This window comes from Linepithema humile, unplaced genomic scaffold (genome assembly GCF_040581485.1).
Source record: "Linepithema humile isolate Giens D197 unplaced genomic scaffold, Lhum_UNIL_v1.0 unplaced_3, whole genome shotgun sequence".
NCBI lineage: Eukaryota > Metazoa > Arthropoda > Insecta > Hymenoptera > Formicidae > Linepithema > Linepithema humile.
In genome coordinates, this window is record NW_027124987.1 from 117,495 (window position 1) to 144,537 (window position 27,043).

General features: G+C 36.3%; 5 protein-coding genes and 1 long non-coding RNA gene across 9 annotated transcripts; 3 read left to right on the forward strand and 3 right to left on the reverse strand.

Moving 5' to 3' along the window:
• Positions 1 to 113: 113 nt before the first annotated feature.
• LOC105672766 (uncharacterized) lies at positions 114 to 5,792 on the forward strand. The gene is made up of 4 exons (XM_012367915.2): positions 114 to 2,213; positions 3,986 to 4,725; positions 4,811 to 5,029; positions 5,118 to 5,792. Exons 1-4 carry the CDS (start codon positions 789 to 791, stop codon positions 5,215 to 5,217), a joined length of 2,484 nt encoding a protein of 827 aa, XP_012223338.1. The 5' UTR covers positions 114 to 788; the 3' UTR covers positions 5,218 to 5,792.
• Positions 5,793 to 6,685: 893 nt separating this feature from the next.
• On the reverse strand, positions 6,686 to 8,961 carry LOC105672770 (actin, clone 403). Its single transcript, XM_012367924.2, has 4 exons — positions 8,414 to 8,961; positions 7,921 to 8,299; positions 7,583 to 7,818; positions 6,686 to 7,333 (listed from the first exon to the last, which is right to left on the reverse strand). Exons 1-4 carry the CDS (start codon positions 8,537 to 8,539, stop codon positions 6,944 to 6,946), a joined length of 1,131 nt encoding a protein of 376 aa, XP_012223347.1. The 5' UTR covers positions 8,540 to 8,961; the 3' UTR covers positions 6,686 to 6,943.
• A 1,012-nt stretch (positions 8,962 to 9,973) lies between these two features.
• Positions 9,974 to 14,143, reverse strand: LOC105672767 (histone acetyltransferase KAT2A-like). Its single transcript, XM_012367916.2, has 5 exons — positions 13,781 to 14,143; positions 12,674 to 13,642; positions 12,007 to 12,567; positions 11,161 to 11,888; positions 9,974 to 11,000 (listed from the first exon to the last, which is right to left on the reverse strand). The coding sequence occupies exons 2-5, from the start codon at positions 13,639 to 13,641 to the stop codon at positions 10,807 to 10,809; spliced, it is 2,451 nt and encodes an 816-aa protein (XP_012223339.1). The 5' UTR covers position 13,642; positions 13,781 to 14,143; the 3' UTR covers positions 9,974 to 10,806.
• Positions 14,144 to 15,258: 1,115 nt separating this feature from the next.
• LOC105672771 (uncharacterized) lies at positions 15,259 to 18,807 on the forward strand. 4 transcript variants are annotated; one of them, XM_012367927.2, is made up of 7 exons: positions 15,259 to 15,405; positions 15,810 to 15,992; positions 16,132 to 16,296; positions 16,519 to 17,385; positions 17,449 to 17,599; positions 17,684 to 17,719; positions 18,456 to 18,807. In XM_012367927.2, the coding sequence occupies exons 1-6, from the start codon at positions 15,403 to 15,405 to the stop codon at positions 17,704 to 17,706; spliced, it is 1,392 nt and encodes a 463-aa protein (XP_012223350.1). In that variant the 5' UTR covers positions 15,259 to 15,402; the 3' UTR covers positions 17,707 to 17,719; positions 18,456 to 18,807. The 4 variants fall into 4 exon arrangements, 3 of the variants coding, with proteins under 3 accessions (XP_012223350.1, XP_067217182.1, XP_012223348.1); XR_001100873.2 differs by having other exon boundaries at positions 17,449 to 17,719; XM_067361081.1 differs by lacking the exon at positions 18,456 to 18,807 and having other exon boundaries at positions 17,449 to 17,780.
• LOC105672772 (uncharacterized) lies at positions 17,636 to 20,181 on the reverse strand. Its single transcript, XM_012367928.2, has 6 exons — positions 20,022 to 20,181; positions 19,725 to 19,898; positions 19,093 to 19,283; positions 18,811 to 18,999; positions 18,194 to 18,682; positions 17,636 to 17,927 (listed from the first exon to the last, which is right to left on the reverse strand). The coding sequence occupies exons 1-6, from the start codon at positions 20,031 to 20,033 to the stop codon at positions 17,816 to 17,818; spliced, it is 1,167 nt and encodes a 388-aa protein (XP_012223351.1). The 5' UTR covers positions 20,034 to 20,181; the 3' UTR covers positions 17,636 to 17,815.
• Positions 20,182 to 24,270: 4,089 nt separating this feature from the next.
• On the forward strand, positions 24,271 to 26,260 carry LOC137001885 (uncharacterized). The gene is made up of 2 exons (XR_010891697.1): positions 24,271 to 25,903; positions 26,145 to 26,260. It is a non-coding gene; the product is annotated as an uncharacterized lncRNA (long non-coding RNA).
• Positions 26,261 to 27,043: the final 783 nt, after the last annotated feature.

Genomic DNA, 27,043 nt, shown 5'->3' on the forward strand with positions numbered 1-27,043 from the left:
GAGCGAGGAATTGACTCTAGGAATATCATTTCGAAACCTAAAAACATAGATCAATCAATTAAATTAAACGTAAAAGTGTATAGAAAAAAATTGTATTTTAAAATTGATGCCACTTTACTCTTCAAGTCATACAGTCTACAAAATTGTGTTCTTCTAATATTCAGAAATTGTACATACTCTGAATTTACATATTTAAATTCGTTAAATTAATTCGTTTTACATCTTGCCATAATTATTTTGCGAAACAAAAAAACAACATGAATGGCTAATATCAATAATCGCAATAATAAGAAGAAACTTTTTTTTCTTCTATTTTTCAACTTCTGTTGTCAATTTATTGTTACGTGAAATATTTGTTTCATCGTTACCTCAGTTATAAGTAGGTGGCGATCTCTAACAGAATGTAACGTAAACTGTAACTAGGGAAGCACATGCGACGCGGCGCACGTCTCGCTTCATCTAAATAAATACGAAGTGGAGGCGCCGCATTCGCACACCTCGTGCGTGCTCGCTGGCGTTCGCTGTTTGTACGTGGCGCAAATTCCCTCTTGAGCGATAGGGCAAGGGTGGAAAAGCGAAAACCAAGGCGCGTTTCGTGTCTGTTTGTATTTCGCGTCGCGTTTGCTCGAAAAGTGGCCAAACGACGGCGGTGTTGCGTGTGTCGCTGCGAAACGCACACAGAGAGGATTAATGTGCGCGAGACGGGCGTGTGATACGCTCGTAGCGGCCGCAAATGCGCGCGGTAGCCACCGTGGCGACGGCGCCATCACCGCGTCCGTGGCAGGAAAATGTCAAACGTCGGCTTGTCATTCGACCAACTCGTGAACTGTGAGAACAGCGTCGACGCTGCTGCTATTGCTGCTGCTGCTGCTGCTGCTGCCGCCGCCGCCGCCACCGCCACCACCGCCACCGGCGCTGTCAGAGGCGATGGAATAAGAGTGGGAGGAGGAGAAAGAAGTTGTGTAGGTGGTAGTGGTGGCAGTGTCTCTCTTTTGACTAGTGGTGTCAGTTTTTGCGGTGGTGGCAGTAATAATATTGATAGTGTTGGCAACAACGGTGTTAGCGCTGTTACCGGCGGCGCCGTCGGTGGCGCCTTGGATGGCGTTCGCGACGTGACGTTGCTCGATGCCCGCGGCACGACGCCAGTCAACTCCCGCCGCGAGACAGCAGTATCACGCATTTGCGGCGGCGAACGTCGCTGCCGCATTTCCGTTGCCAACGCGTTAATCTCGGCGATAGACTCGACGACGCGTGCGTTCAACGGTAATGGTAACGGTGGTGGTGACGAAAACACTGCCGTGACAACGGACTGCTCCGAGTTCACGTTGAACAGCGCCGGGACAACAATTACGCCGGATGCCGGTAGCATCGACGTGAGAACAGTCGGCAGAAGCGGCACCAGCAGCAACGGAAACTGCAATACTGCCGCCGTCGTTATTGTTGACGCCGCATCGCCGTTGTTTCTCGACAACGACGTCGCCGTCGCTGCCGACGACGACGAGGACGACAAGGACGACCATCGCCACTACCGCAATCGCTTCAACATGGTCGCGGCGATGAACGAACATCTGTCCAGTGCGACAATAACGACGACGACGTCGTCATCATCACCACCGACAGCGGCAAACGCCGTCCGTAACACCGTCTCGATGTCGTCGTCGTCGTCGTCGTCATCGTCGTCCTCGGCGTCATCGGCTATGATGACGGCAACCACCACAATTGCCAGCAACAATCCACTTGTAACGACGATGACGATAAGCAACGCGATCACGGGAATGAGTAACACAACCATCGGAAGCAGTATCAGCAGCAGCAGCAGCAGCAGCAACAGTAACAACAATAACAACAGCAGCAGTAGCAGCAACAACAACGGCAACAGCTACGGTAATGCGCGCAATCAAGAATTTCAAGAAGTAGACGGCGATGATAGCAAGACGACCACCGGCGTCGGCATTCTTAGTTTTTCTTGCGAGTTTGATCATATGTACGCCAGTATGACGGATGGTGGAGCACCGGCTGCCGCCACGGCCACCGTGGCCACAGCTCTCGGGGTTAGCCCGTTGCGCGGCAACGAGCCCCGGCAAAATGATCTCACTGAGGTTAAGCACTTGAAGGAGTTGCTACTGCTACACCTGGACCTCATCCAGCAACAGTCAGAGCAGATTGTCACCAAGGACAAGCTACTCGCCGCATTGCGCCAGGAAAACGAGACGGTACATACGCATGGAAGATGTGCTTTGTTCTTGTGAAAATGCGCAAAACAAAAAACATTTTTTTACAACAAAAGGGAAATACATTCTGCGAAATAATAAATTGATTAATCTCAAAAAGTGTAAAGCTGCAATTTGAATCGTTCTTAGAAAGGGTTTTTATTTTAAAAACCAAAAAGAAAGTTTTATTGTATTGTTTATTTTTTTTAATACGTTTTTTTCGATGATTAATCTTACAACTCTGATGATGTGAATAATAGATAGGATGAAAAGAAAAAAAAAGCTATCTTTCTAGCGTATAGACAATTTAAACATATATTCGCAGAATGGAAAGCTAACTGGTTTTTCTTTTTAATTAATACACCTAACGTCTTTCAATTCTTTCGTAAGTCGTACGGCTGCATGGAAATTTAATTTAATGTAAAAAAGCTTTAGGTTTCGAAGTACATTTATTGTTCAACTTAAATCACACACTGTATATCCCGGCAATTGAAATGTGGTAAAATGAAGTGAAGTGAGTGGCAATGCGGCAGTGAGTGGCATCAAGCGAGCTTTCAATTTAGAATTCTATTCTATAAATCCTATCCCTGTTGTTTAATTTTCGCATGACAATCGTAATAATCGTATGTATTTTAAAAAGAATCTAAAATCGCCAAAATGCAAACTTTTCGATAAAATAAATTTTAATAAAATTCGACGTTTATATTACAAACTTTATTTTTAAATGCAAAATTATACGTAGGCAATGCAAGATGTATTTTCAAGAATTGAAGTTAAGTTGGTAATGAAATAAAATTGGCTCCAATTTGTAAAATGTCACTCAAGCCACCCTTTTGCAAGTACACTCGTCCGCTCGACTATCGTCACTTCATTTCAAAACTAAAATATCGAATCCACTTTAAAACACTACACACATTTATGCTTTCCATATTCTTTCTCTTTTTCTCTCGACTCGGTCACAATTTCGTACGTGAAGAGAAGCTAAACGATCGTAGACGGTAGATATAATTGCATAGACTTAGTGGTTGTCGTAGCCAGACATTGATCGTAATAAAAAAATGTGCCTTCCTAACTAACTTGAGTAACGCGCACGTGCTGCTAATCTCGTTCTCTTTTCACCACGGAATGCACGGATTCGACTTTGGCACCATTTTGTAAAAATGTACTGCGCGCACATGCCCATGGTTGTCAATCCTTTCCTCCTATCGCAGGCTCTCTAACCTAGTACACCATGCGGGGAACAGGTTGACCGTGAAGGTCAATTGCGCGGTGTCAACACGTGGTGGCGCTACTTCCGCATTGAGATCGTACGTCCGGAAAGAGAAACAGAGACGGGAAAGAGAGACGTTGCGTGTTCCCTCCACGAGAGACGACGTTCTTCTCTTGATGCTGCGTATTTTCGCGGGTTTGAAAATGACAGTTATGACGAGAGGAGAAACGCGTCTGCGTTGTGTGACGCAGTAGTTAATATCGCAGCCAAAAATGCAGTGTCGCTCGTTTTTGCTTTTCGAGATCGAGCCCAGTATGTAATATTCCTTCCAACGTTAACGGTATGAATGACAGAGCGCGGGTCCATTGAACTAACCTCCTTAATAACGAGCGATAGAATAATAACGACGACACTGTCCCGATGTGATTAGACATGATTTGCGAAGAAAGAAAGCCAGTGTATAGGCGCTTTACGAGGAGTGTAAATAGCATTTAAATCTCTCTGCATATAAATAGCAACCATTAATTGTCCTATCAATCATGAAATTGCGTTTCGTTTGTTACAGCTAAAACTGCGCTTAGAGCGTATGGAAAGGCGTGTGAGCCTTCAAAAATTGAGGTCTGAAGGCAGCGAGAATTCTACTAGTTCAGAGCATCTAGGCACCTGCTCGCCTACCAGTGTCAATTCGGTAAATGTACCATCGACCAGCGAGTTACACAGGAATGTTCAGTGCGATAACAGCAACACGTTGCACGAGACTTTTAAGATACGTCTAAACACTAGCGGTGGTATCACAACTGTCAAGCAGGAGCCACTCGATAATCAAATTAAGATTGAAGTGAAACAAGAGCCTAACGAAGCAAGATTTGAATGGGAAGAAAAAAAGAAGAGACGATCCGATCCAACCTCAGTGTCTACAGGTAGTAAAAAGAAAAGAGGAATATCCTGCTCCTCTGCTGTTAGTACTGATGGTATACAGGATAAAGTGTTATGTCCGACTTTGAACGAGACCAGTAGGAAGAGTGATAGGAAGAAATCTCTTGTGAAGAAAGAATCTTTTCTTACGACGGAAGAGCATTATTATACTGCTGTAGGAGATCCAAGTTATACATTAAATCTGAAACAGTCCAGTCCGGTAGAAACAAGTAGTTGCCTAGAAGTTCCAAATTGGAGAATAAAAGTGTACACGAGTTGTTATACGATGGAAGGAACTGAGAACTTGGATGATGAGATTTTTAACAAGAGACATTTGAAGTTGGAAAATGATGAGAGGAGAAGAAAACGATGGGATGTACAAAGGATAAGGTTTATAAAATATATTCACATATTCTTTCATCTAGCATATTAGAGAATTTGACTTATATTCTAACTTTTCGATAAATATTGTTAGGGAACAAAGGCATATAGAGAAGTTAAAACAAAGGCAAGAACGTCAAAATCATCAAGCCACATGTTATAATACCAATCATACCGGTCCTTGTCCCTCGTCCATGGAAGAAGAAACTATAACGTCCCTGTGGCCTGACATAGAACAAATTCAAAGTCTTCAAGTGGATTTTCATTTGCCAGTAACTGCATTTGGCGCTCCTATTCCTAGTTTTACTTCAAGGTAAGCAAATTTACTTCTCGAGAATACATCTTATAAGTATATTTATATGGCCATTTTATGTGTTATAGACAATATAAATTCTTTTCAGTGAATTTTCTTTACCCTGGTCGAATACAATGCGAATAAAATGTCGACGTCCTAAACGTTCAACAGGTAGAAGAAAAGCTACAGGTAGAAGAAAAGTCTAGGGAATGTAAAATTTTTATAAAAGTGAACAGAACTGATTTTATCAGTATCGTCGGTTTTAAACTCTTGAAAATACGATTGCTCCCTCTCACGCCATATTTGAATCAGCGTTCTTTATTACTGCGCGAAAATAGGGGCACCAAAGATATTTTTATTAACTTTTTAAACATCAATGTAGTATACATAGTTTATCTATTTTTTCTACATTTTTGTCGGTTAAGCAAATTCATCGTCAATATTTGTTTGATACATCTATTCTACATTTTGTACTCGGTGTTGGTCATTTTATTCATGTAACTATAAATATGTATTACACACAATATAACGAAACGATAGAGAGATCAGTGATATATATCAAACATTTTTCAACTCCAGGCCAGATTTTGTGTTTGATTTCGGTGAGTTGGCAATACTGATATTTGCAAAACTTTTTTTACAATTATATAAATTTATATTAATTTTATAATTTAATGTATTTTTTACTATTGTAAAAACACTAATGACACACACTTGATGAAAAAAATGTGTTGTAAAACAATGTTACTTAACGGAAGAATATAATCGATTTTTAAATCTTGTGTCGTTCTCTTTTGCGTTTTATAAATTCTGTATAATAGTTTGATAACAAAAGACATTACTGCAAACAGACTGTTTTTCGTTAAAACTTATTATATTTCGTGAAAACTTATAGTACAAACGTATCTATTGTACAGAGCATCTCGGAAAATGCGTGCTTCCCTCTTCTTATTGACAGATTCTCTGACCAGTTTGAAGTTGATGAATCCTTCATGAAAATTTTAAAGGCCTAATTGTGGAATAATTTTCGTAAGTTTTTAATATTAAGCTCTTTATAATCTCTCAAACAAGCTTACATTGTCTTTGCACCAATTATATTTGGTGTAAATAAAATTATAAGTATCAATATCGATTTCATGAATTTTTGTTTATAGTATTTTCTCAGATATTAATATTATCGTCTAACACACACAGCACACGCGCGTGCGCGCAGAGCAGCAGATACATACTGACATACATTCTGTAAGATAGATATTAACCGTCCGTAAAACTGCTAGAATTTCATAAACAAAATAACAGTCGATGCTACAAATGCGAATTTAATTGTCGATATCTTGTAAATAATGAATTTTTTCTGCTGTAGCGTTATCGATTGAGTTCTTGATCTATAAATATGTGCGATTGTCAGAGAATATTGTGATTATTTTCTAATATACATGTTGAGAGGGAATTTCATTATATCGACAAATGTACTGTATGTCGGAAGGTGTGAAATTTTAAGAGGGACGGAAGGAGACGATTAGGATCTCCAATATCACATCTGCCTTAAACGTCCTGCTATGTAATATAACATCGAGTACACATTTTAGAAATAAAAGACATTGGAATCAATAACTTTATTCGATGTACGCAAGATCCCGAATACAGGTATTTAGAAGAATAAAAAGATTATCCTTGAAGTTCAGACGTAGAATTTATTTTATTTCGATTGTGAATACTCGAGGAACAAGAAATTATCAAGATGCACGAAAAGGTATTCTTTTCTCGGGAGGTAAAATAAATTAGTTTTTAATGAATTACTCTAGTCGCGATGTAAAATTGATTCGGTTATTCTCTACCTCTGTGTCTCTCTCTGTACATAGGTTCATTAAGGAATCAATGTTGGTCGTGAAGCGTTTCAAGCAATGGCATATTATAAAAGCATCAAAATGATTAGAAGCACTTTCTATGCACGATAAACGGTCCTAATTCGTCGTACTCCTGCCTGGAGATCCACATCTGCTGGAACGTGCTCAGACTGGCTAGGATTGAGCCGCCGATCCAGACCGAGTACTTCCTTTCGGGCGGCGCGATTACTTTGATCTTCATGGTCGGCGGCGCGAGCGCAGTTATCTCCTTCTGCATACGATCGGCGATACCTGGATACATAGTGGTACCGCCCGAAAGTACCGAGTTGGCGTACAGATCCTTGCGGATGTCAACGTCGCACTTCATAATCGAGTTGTACGTCGTCTCGTGTATGCCGCAGGATTCCATGCCCAGGAAACTCGGTTGGAACATTGCTTCCGGACAGCGGAAGCGTTCGTTGCCGATGGTGATGACCTGGAATTAAACCGTTATCCCGTTACGTCTTGGTCCACTGACCACCAGGCAATCCATGACGAGCATCCTAACGTTCGTGCCGGCGCAAATACGCGATTAAATAATGAGCTAATGAGCGTACATCCTCTTCTCTTCGTTTTCGTCCAACTCACGAGGTGATGGTCAAGAAGAAGCAGCCTTGTTTTATGCCTTGATTGCGCAAGATGCGAATGTCGCGTCATAAACATCTTATCGTAAAAAACACATTACCTGGCCATCCGGCAATTCGTAGCTCTTTTCTAACGCAGTCGACGCGGCGGCCGTTGCCATTTCGTGTTGAAAGTCCAAAGCGACGTAGCACAACTTCTCCTTGATATCGCGTACAATTTCACGCTCGGCGGTGGTCGTAAAGGTATAGCCCCTCTCAGTTAGAATTTTCATCAAGTAATCCGTCAAGTCGCGGCCGGCCAGATCCAAACGTAAAATCGCATGAGGTAAGGCATATCCTAAAGAAAAATAGATATTAAGTATCGCGGTATCTATAATACCTCGATTATTTTTCTTCACGATCCAGGTGATCGCGAAGCGAGTAGAGAAGAAGTGTGTACCTTCGTAAATCGGTACTGTGTGAGACACCCCGTCGCCACTATCCAGCACAATGCCAGTTGTGCGCCCCGACGCGTACAGGGACAAGACAGCCTGAATGGCGACGTACATGGCCGGGGTATTGAAAGTTTCGAACATGATCTGCGTCATTTTTTCGCGATTGGCCTTGGGATTCAGAGGAGCTTCTGTCAGTAGAACGGGATGCTCCTCTGGCGCGACTCTCAGCTCATTGTAGAATGTATGATGCCAGATCTTCTCCATGTCGTCCCAATTGGTGACAATACCGTGCTCTATGGGATACTTGACAGTGAGGACTCCTCGTTTACTCTGCGCCTCGTCGCCTACATAGCTGTCCTTTTGTCCCATGCCCACCATGATTCCCTAAAACGAATATGCTCGATTACATAGTACAAGTGTACAAGCAAAAGTAAATGAGAGGAAGAGAGAGAAATGTTGAATCAGATTCGTCGGATCGATCCATCTTTCTTTCTTTACCTGATATCGAGGTCTCCCAACAATGGATGGAAACACAGCTCGAGGAGCGTCATCTCCGGCAAATCCGGCTTTGCACATTCCCGATCCATTGTCAATCACCAATGCGGCTACGTCGTCATCGCACATTTTGGAACAATATTATCTGTCAGGATTTTATAGCAAGATGTCGAATTTAGCAGCTAAATTATCGAAACAACCCGGGAGAGACTATATGCGTTTCTCATGTACTGACTTTTCGGATACTGCGTTTCTTCCTGGAAGGAAGAGTTGCTTTATATCAACTCCCCTCTTCTTGTGCACAGATCCATGCACACGCATATCCATCTGTTTTTTACAGAAGGAAGTATCGGTGGATTTTCACATCGGATTGGAGTACTCTTAGACTTGTTTTACGGTAACAGCAAAAAGAATACTTTCACCTACTACACATTCAAGATTTGCAAGTTGAGCGATTTTGGGAAAATTTATCCATAAATTTGTGAATTACATTGCGAATATATTTACAATCTTCCTAGAGAATATATATATATATATATATATATATATATATATATATGATCGGCAAATATAACGTAGCATAGTTTAGCTTTTGATATTAAAGATTACATGTGCGTAAATGATATAATAATGGTGTGAACGAAATTTGGAGATATACATTTTTCTCTCTTAGACATGTGGTATAAACGGAACACATACGAATGTTCCAATCGTAGTTTTATTTAACTATTAGATATTATGAAAACAAAATTAAACAGATATCGCGCGCGCGCGCGCACACACACACACACATGCACACACATACACACATTTCTGCATTTCTTACATTTTTTGAGTAAGAAACCTGCGATTTCTCAATAAAGAATTTAATTGCTGTTTAATGTATGCCAATTACGACTGGCACTTATTAACCGCTTGCAACGTTATCTCCATAATGCTGCATGCATCAAGATCTTATGGTAACTAGAGCATATATACTTCTTTGCATTCCTGCACATAGATTATTTGGCAAATCTTAAAAGTTTGAAAAAATGTTCCATTCACAAAAGCTGTCCACAGAGACAGACTTTAATTAATAATTTCAATTAAGAATTTGTTGAAATCTATTAAAACATTATTTCTAAATTACAGTTAAAAGAAGATTCTACAATTCCATTGAAGAACGTAACTGTAACAAGTTGAAAGATTCCTCTCCGTGTCACATAACGACTAAATTAAACAAAAAGCAAATGAAGTAACGAAAGCTCATAAGGTTAATAGGCCAAGATATCTTAATCGTTCTAAATTGCCTCCCACAAATGTGTGTGCATTTTCCTCAAAATAGATAGTCCAAGTACGATTTTATAAAACACACATTCAAAGAATATTTAAAAATTTTTTAATTAAAAGTATGCAATAGAGTAATTGTGTCGGCTCTTCAAATTTCACAATTTCTGTACATCTCATGTATCATCATGAGTTATTAAAACTTAAAACCAATTAATTTAAGATTGAGTACTACTTTTTATATGAGCGTGTTACACAAATAACTGAGCTGCAATTATTGTATTTCTCACTTGCGGATAAATGTAACAAGCTTTATTCTTTTAAGGATATTTTACAAACCGACGCGCATTACAGAGAGTCACTGTTCCGTAGACTGATCACTTACCAGAGCGTCCTTATAATCGCCGTATTACGCTCATTAATTAACTGCTCATATAATGATATTAATTAGGCTGTGAAATTAAGTACCTACTTCGGTTTCAAGTTTTTGCACAAGTCATTCTTGATATTTTTAATGGCATAGTGCTATATAGTGCGACATAATTTAAAAAAGGCCACGTATATAAACAATCGTACTTGCGCGATCAATATTATATGAAATACATGATTAAAATCAGATAAGCAATATCCTTTTACAATTATATACATTTATATACACACACATGCATATGCATATACACGTCCGATTAAAGAGAAATGCATGTCGGAACGAGTGAAGAAATCAATTGCAACACTAAATATTATCAAACTTTATACAATAGTTAAAGAAACAATAATGACTTGGGAGGGAGGGAGGGGAGGGGGAAACTTTTTGCATCACACACATGACGTTTAAATTATTCAACTTTACACAAGTCTTTACACAAATTAATGAGCAAGACAAGAATAAACATTTCTTTCTTCTCTTTTTTTCGACTGAACTTGCATCTCTGTGAGGATACATCTATTCCGACATGCACTTCTATGCCAGTAAATATCCATTTCATTTTACTTTTATACAAATACTGCGCAAAAAGCAGTACATTTTTGAGATATGGACTTTCCTTTTAAAACAAGTAGACTTTGTAATAAGAATAAATTAAAAAGTATTAATTGCCAACATTATCATTATCATAACAGTCTTAAAAATTCTACTTATCCCAGAGACCGACTTCTTTCATACGCGTTTGAAAATATCTTTCCAAGGTATTGGCACATCGGTAATATTCAGTGTCAGGACTATTGTACAACCTACAGTTAGTGAAGATCCGCAACATATCTGCCATAAATAATCTCTTAGTCACGTAGTACCCCGCATTTAAACGATCCTGCATGGTCTTGAGATCTGCAATAAATATAAATATATAATATATATATTTTTTTTAATTTTTTAGTTTGTCGATTCTGTGGATCGGTGCTCGGTTTTTTACGCTACGATATTTGCAAGCACAACATACATGTACACACTTGAATTAATCAAATGTATGAACATCTCTCAAACTCACCCATAGGATATTTTATATGATCGTAGTAATCGGGAACCTCATTCTTGTCTACGGGTTTCAAGAAAGGCCACGCAGCTGTGCTGTGTTTCTTCACACTGTTCAGAACACTATTCAACGTATTGTACAAAGAGTTTGACATATCTAGGCTCGTGTCCATCAGTTCCGAACCTTGTGTTCCTTTCGCCACACCTCTCGTTCTCGTTTGAGCGGAACTCTTCCATCCAGTTTCATGAATGCCTGGAATGGATTCGATGGGTATTCCACGTACACCTTCTTTGAAACAAGTTAAGCCTGGATGCGCTTTCTGTATTTCCTGTTGTCTTTGGTGAATCAGCTTCTTAACAATTTCCTTCTGCTTTCTAATGACCGCCGTAAATTCGGTATATACAATTTTCGGATTCAGCTCACAATGCATCAATGTCGCTCCCACGTAATACTTGATGTATCCTTGGTGTACCGATTTCGGCAGTTTTATATCTTTACTAAATCCCTGCTTCTTAAAATATCCAATAGCAAAGTCGTCCGCAAATGTGAGAAAATGCAATATGTTGTTTTTGATATGATAATCTTTCAACATGTTCATTAAGTGCGTTCCGTAGCCTTTTACTTGCTCGTGACTCGTAACGGCACAAAACACTATCTCGGTGAAACCTTGACTCGGAAACATGCAGAAGCAGATACCACCAATTGGTCGGCCATCCTTTATCAAGGCTAGCGTTTTGTGTTTTCTGTAGGACAGGGGGGGGTGGAGGGGGGAGGAAAAAAACATTAGATGACTATGTAAACTTACATATATCCGACATATCGATGCATCGTACGCTACCTTGTACATTGTATGCTACTTACGGATCAAAAACGAGCTGAGTAATGTATTCTTTGGGCGTTCTAGGCAATTGATGGCTAAATACATCTTGCAATCCTATCAGCCAAAGCATAGTTTGCTTAGACACAGGTCGTGTAAGGCTATTTCCCACGACGTGAAACTCTATTATCTTTTTACTTTCCTCCATTTTAGCGGTTTCATCTCGTGGAAGATTCGGTGGAAATACCGCATCAGAACTGGACTTGTAATTAGTATCATTGATAGATAAAACAATTTCAGCGATGGTTTCATTTGGCAAATCCTCAAATGTCTCTTCAGTTTTGCGCCTCTTCGTGTCAAGACGCCCTTCAGAGTTGGGACGTTTCTCTTGAATTTTCTTTATACCAGGACTGATATTTATCGTTGTAAAATTATCTCTTTCATTCGGAGTAATTGTAACTTTCTCGAATTCTCCTGTTTTTCTGGCTTGATGCCCCTTTGACTCCAAAGCAGCTTGCATATGAGAGGGTGGTGGCTGTTTAAAATCCGGATCCCAAATAGGTGAACTTTCAGAGTAAATCTCCGCTTCCAATGATTCAAGAAACCTTGAATATAGTCGATAAATAAATACGCATTAATATTAATTAATCATTCGACATAAATGTGAAAAAAGCACATGTAAATTTGTAATTTCTATTTCTACAAACATACTTGGGAAAGTGTGTTAAAACTAAAACTCTCTTCTCCGGTGTTATTTTATCTCTCTCACTGTGACACTTGTCCATTAATTGCCTAGAAACCGGTCTGAACACAGCTTGTAACAGGGTTCTTCCAAAGACTAAAGGAGTATCATGATGCGGTAAGGAATCGCAAAATGCAGGCACATGGCAGAAGACAAGCCAACGAGTATAATTAATTTTATAAGCGGGAGCTTCATCCGCACTAATCGTCGTTCGTCTAACACTGGGTGCATCAAAGTTCCAATAATTCAGGCAGTGCAGAAACATCTTGGCCATATCGCACATAACGTGCCACTCTCTCGGCGGCAAATGACTGTATTTATATAAAACAAAATTCATCACTGCTTTCGCTATGCTAGGTCTTTCGAACGGTGGTTGTCCCAATGGGCCTTGTACAGTCGGTTTTACCATAGACAAAATACATTTTCTCAACAGTCTATATAAATAGAAATATACTTTTTTAGTATCAGGATCCTCCTCTCTGTGTATACACATAAAAATATTGTCCGCATCAATGGCCATTCCTAATAATCTATTAATTTCTTCATCAGAATTAATCGGTAGATGCGTGATGTGATTTTTTAAAGAATGAGTACATATTTTGCATGGATCGTAAAAGTTTATTACAGGCTGCTGAGTATCGGCCTTTGGTGATTTTATGATTGGCTGTACACTTTTCCAGCAGTTACATTCACATTCTTCCATTTGGCAAGCGCTGTAGCTTGCAAGTTTCAATAATTTCTTGACTTGTGGCCAATTGTACATTTGCTGCTTGCGTTGCTGTATTCTTTGGAGATTATTTGGTTTACCTTGATTTTGCGGCTTAGTTGCATTCGGATCTTTAACATTACTTTCCTGTTGCAAGGTACTGGAAACAGGTTGCCCATTCTCTTCCGAAGAAGCTAGTATTGTATGAGAACTTACGTCCTCAGATGCCATGCTTGGAAAAATCATTACAATATTAAAATTACAAGACTGCAGTTCGCATACCTAAATCAATCTAATTGTATTATTTAACAACATAACTAATATAACAATTCTTTAATGCAAATTACTATGTTTCTCTTTAGCAACTTACGTCAAAAGTTGTACTATACAAGCAAATTGAATTGCAACTCAATGTGAATCCAGCGAATTGTTGTTTTATTTTCAATCGTTGTTTCGAGTGTTCGATAATAATATTTTGATCTCAAAGGAAACGATTACAATACTTGGAGAGCACTTGTTGCGTAGTTAAAATCAGGGTTCTTCACAATTCTCTATTTTTACTTATTATTAATGTTGATTCAGGAAACGATTTTTTTGACAGATTAGGTTATGTCAATTCTTTATATCTGTAAATTCCTACGTTGTCCTACGTGATCCTACGAAATGCAAGTGACGTGAGTAAAGTGCGTGAAGTGACGTGATCAGCAGTTGTCGCCCTTTACTAAATCGTTAGGGAATTTTGTCTAGAGTCTTTTTCACGCGTTGCCTTTTTTCAAGGATGTTCATTAACAGGGGGTGTTTACGATAATTCAAGTTCGAGTTAGTTTCACTAGGACCGACAATGAGATATACATAACCATCTAGAACCTTTATGATTCATGACAACTCGACGCTGTCTTGTATTGCTTGAGTTAAATTCATTGAATTTGTTGAGTTTAATAAATATAATTATATACATATATATATAATTATATCTATTAAAGAGGTATACCAACATACATACCAACATTATTTGTTTCTTTCATAGACTGATTTGCAGTTGACATTTTTTTATTACAATAAAATTTGCTCTATAAACTCAACAAATTCAATTAATTTAACTCAAGCAATACAAGACAGCGTCGAGTTGTCATAAATCATAAAGATTCTAGATGGTTATGTCTATCTCATTTTTCGGTCCTAGTGAAACTAACTCGAACTTGAATTATCGTAAACAGCCCTTGTGTCCCATAGAGCCGTAATTCCATGAAATTTTCGTAAAAGTTACTACAAGTTACTAGTTATTACTAGTAATGCTTTTTCTAATTTTATTTATTTAACTAAATTTGACGATTTAATTAAAACTTTTGTTAAAATTATAATATATTCTGTAGTTTTCTTATGAATAAAATACAAATAAATAATTATAACCTGTTAAATAAAAAATAGTACTACCGTTACGTCTGTATTTACGGCTCCATGGGACACAAGGAGATAAAAACACACGTAACGTTACGGACGAAATACCTAATAACTTTTGCGGACTTCCGGTGCGGATTACGGATTACGGGCTGTATGTGACGGCACCCTTACGGACGAAATACCTAGTAACTTTTGCGGACTTCTGATGCGGATTACGGATTACGGGCTGTATGTGACGGCACCCTAATAGCGTTTTCGAATAAACGGGGTTTGAACGATCTAGGGTTGATCAATCACTATTTTACTATAAATGCAAGTCTTTCATTGGTGGAGAGGTTGCAATGACGTCATTAACCAATCTTGGGTCGTTCAAATCCTGTATAATCGAAAACGCTATAAGCCTATAAGCACTACAGAGTAGTGACAAAAATATGTTATATTGGCAGCGCTCGATTTCGCATTCTCGTTGGTTGGTACTATTCGTACGTTTACAAGTTTTGATTTCGAAGATACAAGTAAAGAACGACTTTTAAAACTCGTGTGTATCAAGTTTAGAAATTAGATTTCTAGTGCTGCGAGTCTATAATTTGTATGGTACGTTGCATTACATGTCGCTCGCTGAAACAAATGATAAGTGACGTTAGATGAAAATAATTTATTAACAATAAACTTAATACGTTGAAATAATTATAAAACAAAGATTTGTAATTACTTCGTCCGTGTCAACGATTTGTGTTTTTTACACAATTGTGTCGCATATCTCAAACTTCAAGCGATGGAAAAATATTTATTTGGCAAATTATATTTACCTAATAATAATCTACAATAATTTTAAATATATATAAATTTCTCGCTTTTTACAAATCTTGTCATTGTATGGTTTAATTTTACTACAAGATGTATGTGAGGAAAGGTTCTCTCTGTTCTTCCGTGCTTGATACCTTTTGCTGTAAAAAAAGAATAGGAGCTTCTTTTTATCACTCATTATTTATTCATAGGTCATGGGCAATTACGCAAGCAAGTTATTTCATAACGAAAATCAAAAAGGAAGTAATGAAATAAGGATCACACAGCAGGTTATTATACAGGACAACAGCATGTGCACATCAATATTACCTGAACGAAAAGTGTTGATTGATCCACGTTCAATTTCAGCAGGAATTACAAGGACTCCCATTGAGGTAAAGTTTTAGTAATAATTTTATATTAAGTGTGAAAGATTTTATGTATGGATTATTTACTGTTTTAACTATTTACATATTTTTTATTTTATTAAAAGAAAAAAATATCTTTTTAATACACTGCTTAATATTTAAATAGGTTAAATGCACTCCAGTTGGAGTAATCAAAAAAGCACCTAGTGCAATCCCCAAGTATTTGCAGAAAAAGCAATTCTTGGAAACTGACATAGATGTAGTAATGCCACCACTAACACCGAAGAAACATTCACCAAAATTAACAGATATATGTCAATCATCAGAATCTGTATGTCATTTAATATTTTATTTGTGTCACTTTTTTTCTTATATATATTCTATAGATGAAACTCGATTAGATTTCTGAAGTTTTATTATCTCTATACTACATAATGTTCTTTTTAACGTGTTAAATCTATATTTTATACATGTATAAATAATTAATCTTACACACAAATGTACTTTACTTGCCTGAAGAAGAAAGTTTTATTTTTATTCATATTTTTTGCAGGATAAATCGCAAAATTATTCAACACCAGATGTTAGTGTTTTAAAGAATTCAAAACCAATTCAAACATCAATAGAACGTTACCAAATTTTGGGATTAGATCCTAGATCTCCAGCTGCAGATTTCGATAGAACTCCTATTTTAATACCAAAGTCTTTCGCATCAATGAAGACACGATCTCAGGAAAATTTGAGTCGCAGAGGCAGTTATGAAATGGACATTTACAATCCGAGAAACTCCTATCAGAATATCAATACATCATTTAGTATTCCAGAAATACAATCATTGTCCGATGTAACTTCAGAAGGTTTAGAAGGTTGGAAAAAATTAGACACAGAAAAACCAAACGACTCACATATATCTAACTTATGCCAAGCTAATTCCTATTCAAGTACTTCCGAAAGTGAGAAAGAAGTTACAGTTGTTAAAAATCCAAAATTTGAAAATGCAAAGGAAAAACCATTAACTTCAGAACAAACAATTGTGAATAATGAGAAAGAAGACGAAGATGATGCGGACAAACTGGACGATTGCAAAGATATTGACCACAGTACGAAGATAATACAGATCAACGACAATAAGATCAAAGTATGGCACGACTCGGAGGAAAACGTATCAGACAAACAGCAGGAGAAAGATTTTGTAGAAAAGTTATTACAACGAAAGACTTCTTTAAGAGAAGATGTAATCATAACTTTTGACGAATGTATGACTAATACCTCTTTATTCAAAACAACAAAAGTAAAAGGAGATTGTCAGACGAAGGAAGATGCAGAAGGAAAAAAGAAGAAGAGTATAAAAGTAGATGTTAAATCTGTATCATGCGAAAGAAAAACGTTTACTCCTGAGAATAAACACGAAACGCTTAAGGTAATTTAAGTTATGATATCATACGTACAATACAATTGCAAAATTTAATTATTTTTCTTTCAGAATCGAACACCTCTCGGCAATCGATCTAACGATGGTCAAATACAAAAAATACCATCAAAATCGCCGCAATTACAATTATTGAGAAATAAGACTGCATCCACTAGAATAGAGCAAGAGAATACACCACCATGCAAGAAATATAACGCAAAGGGTAAATGTGAAATTCAATGGGATCCAAATTCTACGGTTTTCATTTAAGTGCACAAATTTATTTCAAGATTAAATTTGATTTTAGGACAAAAAGGGCGATACAACTGAACTCATTTGAATCGTAAGAAAAAAATGCACCTATATATCTTTAGTTTAAAATAAAAAATTGTAAGGAAGTGAAATTAAGATGTACATAATCTTATTTTTGTGACACACTTCAAGTGTCGCTTATCGAAGTATCACGTTTCTCCAATGCTGTACGAATTTGAGATTTTGCCATCCGAATCAAAAACTGAAGATTTGTGCTGGGTTGAATCAAGTTCGTTACACTGAAAAATACATTTAAGCAGATTAGAGTGCTATACGCTACTTTCAAATTATCTGTATTATGTATAAGTTATCTCAAAAAGAGTGCTGTCATCATTTTCAGTCTTTTTCTTTTCTCTTTAATTTATGTTGTACAAGTGATTTTTCAATAACTTTGTCGTCATATAAGAAAATACCAGTTAAAGTAGAACGCACTCGCACTACACTTCGAACAACGGCCTCGGAAAGTTTCAAGATATCCTATATATACAAGCACGAGTATACTTACTTTGGATTTTTTACAACTATCTTCTTTTTTTCATTATTAGACGTTTCAAACTTGACTGTAATTCCACTCTCTATCTTCTTTACATTACAAAATACATTCGTTTTCTCAGTGGAATTTAACTTTGCTATATTTCTGGTATCTATAAGTTGCGGTCGTATAATTTTAACTTTTACATTATCGTCGATAGATCGCCCTTTGTAATTTTTTCTCTTTCGCATGTTTGACGCTGGATGTTTATTCGACTGTTGTATCACTGTTTCAGTCAGTTGATACGGTGTTGACAACGATTTCGAACCAGATGCAGCGCCGCTACTACAATTATCACTATTCCAGTTTATCGGTAAACTAGGTTCAGATACAAATCTTGGATCTATATTCTGCGGTATCCCATTACAAATAGAGGACAGTGTTTCTCCAGGATAACAATGTTTAAGTCGTCCTTCAGTAAGGGGCAAAGCAGGATTCTTCCTTTTTCTACGATACTGTTCTCTGAAATTAAATATTTACCACATGAAACCATTATAATATCCATAATTTTAATTATATATTTATCGCTTATATATTTATCGTTTGTAAAATTTATACAATAAATAGTATACGTTTAATATCACACATACCTTGGAACAAATTTGTCTACTACTGGGTTCGTTAAATCTTGTTGATTTCTTTTTATCCGTGTCGCTACATCTTTTCGGCGTTGCGTAAGTTTTGCTCTGGTTTCTGCCAGAGTTTCTAATTCAGGAGCATAGAAAACATGCAGAATTCCTCCAAAAAAGTTCTTATCGTCAATCAAACGTTTCGCCACTCTGTTTAGAAAATGTTCGATCAGTTAGAATCGTTACAACAGTTCCCTTTTTCTTTCTTTTCTTTTTTTCCCCCCTTCAAAAAACAAAATCTACCTTGCACTTTGAATATACGCATAATGTATATGGTATGTTTCCGTAAATTCTTCCGAAGGATATTCAGTCACCAACTGAATCGCTTTCACATCTCCATACGGATAGACAAGTTTTCCTATTTCTTCTCCTAATTGTAATTTTGGTACTCCACATATCAGTAAATGCTGCGATTCATCATTAATCGTATAAACCTGTTACACAGAGCTGGTGCATCAAGGAAATATTTGGCAAACATCGACTTTTAATACACAGTTTCAATCATCAAATTATTTAACCATAATTCAAATAATTCAAATAATTCAAAAAATTATTTTTAAACACAAGCCAATCTTTAAAAGAAATACTTTTCACTCCAACTTGATTTTGAAACTATTTCAATCGTTGCAAATAATATTATTGCGCTTTCCGCAATCGACACTACACTCATAACAAGACATTTCGTAGCAACGTATCAATTTTAGTAATTTCCGTAAAAGAAAAATTAGTTTCTCTCCTTAAAACTATGCAATTATTATCCTTGTAAGTAAACGAGTACACTTCCCTATTAAGCCTAACACATCACAGATTAAAATTCTAGGGCAAATAAAAATAAATATTCAATCATAGAGTAGGATACAAGTCTCGAACGCTACCTTGACTGCTGTCAATCTTTTTCCTCGTCTATACAGCGGTCGAGTTTGACACAACTTTTGCTGTACATGGTGCGGCATGTGCACTACCATGTGTTTTTTCTCAGCCATATAGTACAATATTTTCTTTACTCGTTTAGAGGCGTTTAACAAGAATCGTTCAACAAGACGACAAGCCTGTTAAAAACAGATAAAACAGATAAATAAGTAAAAATTATCGAACCACGTTTACTTGATCTTTTCTTTCTACGAATGCAACAATTGACTATTTTCCTTCACAACAATAAAATTTAAACATACATTTTTAAACATGCACAACACAACAAAATTTAAAGATACACAACAAAAGACATCGCATTGAAAAACATTATTCTCAGCGTTTTGGAATCGGCTGCAAGGTTAGCGATTAGGTTGGAGCACGGTGTAAAGGCCATCACACACAAAATGACATAACTGCATATGCATAGCATAAGACCGTCTCGACCAATGAGCATGTTGTGTAAATCAATATGGCGCCTTTATGCTAGATGTTCATTGGTCGAGACGGCTTATGCTATGCATATGCAGTTATGTCATTTTGTGTATGATGGTCTTAAGAATATAAGGTGATTTCACGACCATTGTATTCTATCAAAAAATCTGTGATCAAGATGCCATAGTTAAGGCATGTCACACAAGAGGTCTGTTTTTTATAGCTGAACTGGCTGCACTAGTTCAGAGTTTATCTTTCTCCTTCCAATGTGGAGGGAAAAAGATAAACTCTGAACTAGTACAGCCATGGACATAGGAATATAGGGACGGAGCGTAAACTTGGGGTGCGTTCCACTTAACGCCCGCAACGCTTCTAGAATCATTTTATCCTCGTTTAACTTTCAATGAAAAACAAGGATAAAATGATCCTAGGAGCGTTGCGGGCGTTAAGTGGAACGCATCCTTGGTTGATAGACGAGAGGAGTGAAGCCAAAATGCGGGGGGGTCCGCCATGATACTGTGCCTGAATCTGATTGGTTATCGTTATACGTATGCTGTTGTTATTATACACTAGGGGTGTTTACGATAATTCAAGTTCAAGTTAGTTTTACTAGGACCGAAAAATGAGATAGACATAATCATCTAGAACCTTTATGATTTATGACAACTCGACGCTGTCTTGTATTGCTTGAGTTAAATTCATTGAATTTGTTGAGTTTATAGAGCAAATTTTATTGTAATAAAAAAATGTCAACTGCAAATCAGTCTATGAAAGAAACAAATAATGTTGGTATGTATGTTGGTATACCTCTTTAATAGATATAATTATATATATATGTATATAATTATATTTATTAAACTTAACAAATTCAATGAATTTAACTCAAGTAATACAAGACAGCATCGAGTTGTCATGAATCATAAAGGTTCTAGATGGTTATGTATATCTCATTTTTCGGTCCTAGTAAAACTAACTCGAACTTGAATTATCGTAAACACCCAATAGAAGATATGGATATGTAAGATATTTTTACGGCCGACCGACAGACGGCGCCCATAAGGCACCAGGCAATACATTGAATCGCAATACATCGATTCTCGAATAATCGAAGTAGCTAATCGATCCATGCGCGCGCTACCGGACCGACGAAGGTTCGAGATTGTTCTGGAATCTTCAGGATCCACAAGATTATCCGGAGCGAAATCCGGAGAGACACTCTGTACAGAACCGGCATTAAGATTAGTCGCGTTTTTTAGTCGAATAAGAGTCGTCGAATAAGCCGTGAATTTAGTTCTAGTCGAATCGAGATATCGAACAGTATTACGTGTATTAAGCCTTGTGTCCACGATGCTAGAACTCAATCCGAGATCTCGGTCCGAGTCCTCGAACAATAATATTTATACTTGGCTGAATATAGTTAGCGTTGTAATCGAGTTACGATTCTTTACGATGATTTTCTGATCTATGTTATATTGCCAAGTTGGTTTATAGATATCATCAAGTGATGCACCGCTTGATTTCGAATCTTTTATTTTATTTAGATGGTCCAGATATTGTGATCTTAAATTATTAATTTCTTTTTTGCAATTTCAGTTGTTAGTGGTTGTCCTGTTAATTCTTTGTACTAATTACAGATTATCTGTAAAGCTTGATCTCGTTTCATACGATTATGATAATCAACACTTTTTGTAACATATAAACAAGAATGTTGTTGATATAACATTAATAAAATTTTAACATTTTCTTTATTATCCATTTTTTATTATAAAAGAAGTTTTTTCTGAAAATCAATTTTATATATTATTATACTTTTCTTGAAAAATAATATGTATATATAGGTTATAATATATTTTTAATGTCTAATTTAATCTGCATTAAAACTAATAATAACTACTTATGTAAATCTTATTAATTATTAATCTTATTAATTTATTTTATTTAAGAATTATATTTCTCTTATTTTTTCAATTCTATAATTACTTACTAAAATATTATTTATATTGTTCACAGTATCTCGTATCACTATAAGTATCATATTTTGTCTTGACAGATAGTAAAAGAAACTAGTAAAATCTAATAACTCGCAATAACTTGTACCAAAAAATGGGACGCAACGCATTTTTTCGTTTGAGCTTCTTATTCGAGTTTTGCATCCAAATGCAGTGTGTACATGATCCGAGTTCTAGTAACTTTCCCTCAGTCCGAGATCTCGGACCGAGTTCTAGTATCGTGGACACAAGGCTTTAAGGCTACAGAATAAAGGCCATTTATATTTCCAGTAAAGAAGTGATTTATTTAAGCACCTCGATTACACTAATAAAAACAGTCGGTAGCCAATCGGAGCACGTAGTTTGAACAATTACGCTCGCAACGGACATTTTGAACGAGTGAACTCGGTGCTCCGACCGTTACAAGTTATTTCTTAAAGAACTAGTCGGATTTTGTCCAGCCGTTTCGTGCCGTTTGTCGTCGAGTAAAACTACTCGGAGAACTTTCAGATAGATGTGAATAGAAAAGGATAGATGATGAATCTCTAAAGCACATCTATATATAATTATAGTTCTAAATAATACAAAATTTTTAAAATAAAACTTTTAACATTGTGTATAAAAATATATATTACTGACAAAATATTTTTTAATTTTTTTATAACAAATTATTCTTAGTTAAATTTGCAGAAAAAATAATTAATAATGTATTCCAGTCTTTATAGAAAATTAAGTTTTTTTAAGAAAATGAATATTTATAATTAAGTTCCGCAGGACAATAAAATTTTAATAAAATTTATATATATATATTTAAAGTTTCTCAACACGTAGCCACCTAGCGGTTCAATGTGGAACAATGACAGGAAAATCACAAAAATTTGTTGCCGTGAAATCACCTTATATTCTTACACCGTGGTACAACTCCAAGGTCTATAGAGAGAAGGTTACCTCACGCGCAAAGAGGAACGAGCGGCAAGAGGGGCAAATGCTGAGCGGGGCGAGCGGCAAGAGGGGCAATGATGATCTCATCGACAAACAGTAGCTGTCTTTCTCGCACGCTTTAGTGTTTTCTCTCTCGCTCCTTTAATATAGAAATGCTTTGAGTTTTTATCGAAAAAATACTTTTATTTTGTAAAATATTTATAGCACTGGAAATTGCGTAATAATAATTGAAAAGTAAATTAGAAAGGCGCTATAAATTACATATATTGCAAATTAAAGCGCTAGATATTTAACGTTTATAATGTTAAATATCGCTGCAACAGATGCATTTGTAATACAAATTGCTTTGTACTCGTATTTAGACTATAATATTAATAAAAATAAAATATAATTTGGGGATATACATAAAAAACATCATTTGTAAAGTAGTAAAATAAAAGAAAAAATAGTACATATTTAAAAATTATTTTTAAAATAATATTTACTGTTTATATGCATTATTTACAAAAGAAATACTATAAAGAAATTTATTTTTTATATTTAATTGTGAAAACCTCAAAAATTGTCAAGAAATTGTAACTGAAATTCATAAATGTAAGTACAATTCTAGGGTAATATAAAAAGCATCATACACAAATTTATTATGATACAAATTTAAATAATGAAATTGTAATATATGTTTCAACATTGCAAATGTGAATATTTATATGATAAAATTTACAGTGTTAACAATTTTCAAATATTTGCTAATGAAATATTATTGAAATGTTTCTGTTGAAATCTTTAAAATAATTCTTTAAAACAAATATGATGGGGTATATATTAGAGATCATTAAATATGCGGCAACATTGTAATTATAAAATTTTATAAGTATCTATAATAAAAATTAAGTATAATAAATATAATAAGTATACAAGTATAATAATAAAATTTTTATAAGTATCTATAATAATAAAAATACATATTTGTTGTATTAATCTGTTAATTGCGTTAAATTAATTAATAATTTTTTATATTTATTGGCGACTCTTCTTTGATTATCTTCAGTTTTCCTCTTATTACCTACGTGCTTGCGACTTTTTTTTGGCAGTATTATAAAATTTAATGCGTACATAAGTTTTTTGGAGAATAAATACAAGCGAGTGACAGAGTTAGAAACAGTTAGAAAAGGAAGAACTTTGAAAGAAAGAGACAGCTACTGTTTGTCGATGAGATCATCATGCTCTCCCCTTTCTTCATCGCCCCTCGCCCCAAGCTGTTTCTAGCTCCTTCCATACTTTATCGTCCCTCGCCCACAACCGGTTTTCCTGAGGTAACCTTCTCTCTATAGATCTTGGGTACAACTCAAGATCGCATCGTAGCACTATCGTCCGCCATCTTGGAAAGATTGCTCAACAGTTGCGAACAGTTGGGGCCATTTCACAATGCGTCGCAAGTGTCCCGTCGTCATTCGCGAATGCCCCGTCTTAAGCCTTGTGTCCACGATACTAGAACTCGGTCCGAGATCTCGGACTGAGGAAAAGTTACTAGAACTCGGATCATGTACACACTGAATTTGGATGCAAAACTCGAATAAGAAGCTCAAACGAAAAAATGCGTTGCGTCCCATTTTTCGGTACGAGTTATGCGAGTTATTAGATTTTACTAGTTTTTTTTACTATCTGTCAAGACAAAATATGATACTTATAGTGATACGAGATACTGTGAACAATATAAATAATATTTTAGTAAGTAATTATAGAATTGAAAAAATAAGAGAAATATAATTCTTAAATAAAATAAATTAATAAGATTAATAATTAATAAGATTTACATAAGTAGTTATTATTAGTTTTAATGCAGATTAAATTAGACATTAAAAATATATTATAACCTATATATACATATTATTTTTCAAGAAAAGTATAATAATATATAAAATTGATTTTCAGAAAAAACTTCTTTTATAATAAAAAATGGATAATAAGGAAAATGTTAAAATTTTATTAATGTTATATCAACAACATTCATGTTTATATGTTACAAAAAGTGTTGATTATCATAATTGTATGAAACAAGATCAAGCTTTACAGATAATCTGTAATCAGTACAAAGAATTAACAGGACAACCACTAACAACTGAAATTGCAAAAAAAATTAATAATTTATGATCACAATATCTGGACCATCTAAATAAAATAAAAGATTCGAAATCAAGCGGTGCATCACTTGATGATATCTATAAACCAACTTGGCAATATAACATAGATCAGAAAATCATCGTAAAGAATCGTAACTCGATTACAACGCTAACTATATTCAGCCAAGTATAAATATTATTGTTCGAGGACTCGGACCGAGATCTCGGATTGAGTTCTAGCATCGTGGACACAAGGCTTTAGGCCGGCGTCACATAGAACCCGTAATCCGTAATCCGCACCGGAAGTCCGCAAAAGTTACTAGGTATTCCGTCCGTAACGTTACGTGTGTTTTTATCTCCTTGTGTCCCATAGAGCCGTAATTCCATGAAATTTCCGTAAAAGTTACTACAAGTTACTAGTTATTACTAGTAATGCTTTTTCTAATTTTATTTATTTAACTAAATTTGACGATTTAATTAAAATTTTTGTTAAAATTATAATATATTCTGTAGTTTTCTTATGAATAAAATACAAATAAACAATTATAAACTGTTAAATAAAAAATAGTAATACCGTTACGTGTGTATTTACGGCTCCATGGGACACAAGGAGATAAAAACACACGTAACGTTACGGACGCAATTTCTACAAGGAGGCATGTAAGCACGCATTGCAATTGCACTTTGACTTTAAATAAAAATAAACGTGTCATAATCTTAATAATTGTTATTTTTATAAAGTGATTTGTTTGACAATTTTGAAATTAGAAGCATAATGAATCTTCGGTTCATGTTATTAGTTATGATTACAATGTTGAAAAATTCAGTGACTTCATTTCATCAAAGAAAACTAACGTACAATAGAGTGATTTACATGTTTACAATTTATTTAAAATTGAAGAGACTGGAAAGTGCCAAAAAACAGAAGCGCAAGTGCTGGGTGCGACCGATATTTCAGCTGGAAAGAAGACGATTGCAAGGAGCAAGCGACAACTTGGTACTAGAAATGCAATTGAATGATTCAGACAAGTATTTCAATTACTTTAGAATGTCACCTGAAACATTTCAAAGACTATTAGTAAGGCGCGGATGTTCGTGCACGATCCCGTATCGCGCGCAGAGAACCGCTGCGTGCGAGTGAGTCGAGTACTCGTTGAGGTAGCATTTCTCGAGAAAACCCGATTGTCAATTTATCTGAATTCAATATATCTATTGTGTATAATGTGTATGTAACGATGCAGCCCGCTGCATCGTTACGGCTACGGACCGTCCATCGTCCGTAGCCCACCAAGGGCGCATCGCGCGCCGATAAATTTCCTATCAAAAACAGCGGCGGTCAACCGCCGAAAATCCCCCACACCCGACCGTTCCGAAATTCCGTTTTGTGGGGGACTCGCCGCCGAAACCGCCGATGCTTGCCGATTCGAAACCATTCGGCCGCCAGCCGGGTATAAAAGACGCCCGGCTAAACGTCTTCTCACCAGACTCCGTTCGCTGATCGACAGCGAACAACCCTGCTACGAGCGTCCTCGTAGTCCCGACCGAGCATACTCGGACTCTATACCTGTGCCAGCACACGAGTATCCTCGTGTACCGCCGAGCGTCCTCGGTATTCTTTGATTCCAGGATACGAATATATTCGTATACCCGCCAAGCGTACTTGGCTTCTCTAGGCCACCGAACTCTGTATTGCGGGCATTTCCGCATACCTAGCCAGGTCGCTGTTCTAAATTCCGTCTTCGTATGAGCATCCTCGTACTCCCGCCGAACGTAATCGGCAGCCTAAGTCCGCATACCGCG

What these genes read in the sequence shown, in the direction of transcription:
- LOC105672766 (XM_012367915.2), top strand. Translation starts at nt 789, where the DNA reads ATGTCAAACGTCGGCTTGTCATTCGACCAACTCGTGAACTGTGAGAAC. An exon ending in TGCGCCAGGAAAACGAGACG is followed by an intron (nt 2,214 to 3,985) that starts GTACATACGCAT and finishes CGTTTGTTACAG; the next exon opens with CTAAAACTGCGCTTAGAGCG. An exon ending in TGGGATGTACAAAGGATAAG is followed by an intron (nt 4,726 to 4,810) that starts GTTTATAAAATA and finishes AAATATTGTTAG; the next exon opens with GGAACAAAGGCATATAGAGA.
- LOC105672770 (XM_012367924.2), bottom strand. Translation starts at nt 8,539, where the DNA reads ATGTGCGATGACGACGTAGCCGCATTGGTGATTGACAATGGATCGGGA. An exon ending in CACAGTACCGATTTACGAAG is followed by an intron (nt 7,819 to 7,920) that starts GTACACACTTCT and finishes ATTTTTCTTTAG; the next exon opens with GATATGCCTTACCTCATGCG. An exon ending in ACGAATTGCCGGATGGCCAG is followed by an intron (nt 7,334 to 7,582) that starts GTAATGTGTTTT and finishes GTTTAATTCCAG; the next exon opens with GTCATCACCATCGGCAACGA.
- LOC105672767 (XM_012367916.2), bottom strand. Translation starts at nt 13,641, where the DNA reads ATGGCATCTGAGGACGTAAGTTCTCATACAATACTAGCTTCTTCGGAA. An exon ending in GTTTTAACACACTTTCCCAA is followed by an intron (nt 12,568 to 12,673) that starts GTATGTTTGTAG and finishes ACTATATTCAAG; the next exon opens with GTTTCTTGAATCATTGGAAG. An exon ending in TCATATAAAATATCCTATGG is followed by an intron (nt 11,001 to 11,160) that starts GTGAGTTTGAGA and finishes TATTTATTGCAG; the next exon opens with ATCTCAAGACCATGCAGGAT.
- LOC105672771 (XM_067361081.1), top strand. An exon ending in TTACAAGGACTCCCATTGAG is followed by an intron (nt 15,993 to 16,131) that starts GTAAAGTTTTAG and finishes ATATTTAAATAG; the next exon opens with GTTAAATGCACTCCAGTTGG. An exon ending in TATGTCAATCATCAGAATCT is followed by an intron (nt 16,297 to 16,518) that starts GTATGTCATTTA and finishes TATTTTTTGCAG; the next exon opens with GATAAATCGCAAAATTATTC.
- LOC105672772 (XM_012367928.2), bottom strand. An exon ending in AAAGATTGACAGCAGTCAAG is followed by an intron (nt 19,284 to 19,724) that starts GTAGCGTTCGAG and finishes TCTGTGTAACAG; the next exon opens with GTTTATACGATTAATGATGA. An exon ending in ATAGTTGTAAAAAATCCAAA is followed by an intron (nt 17,928 to 18,193) that starts GTAAGTATACTC and finishes TGTATTTTTCAG; the next exon opens with TGTAACGAACTTGATTCAAC.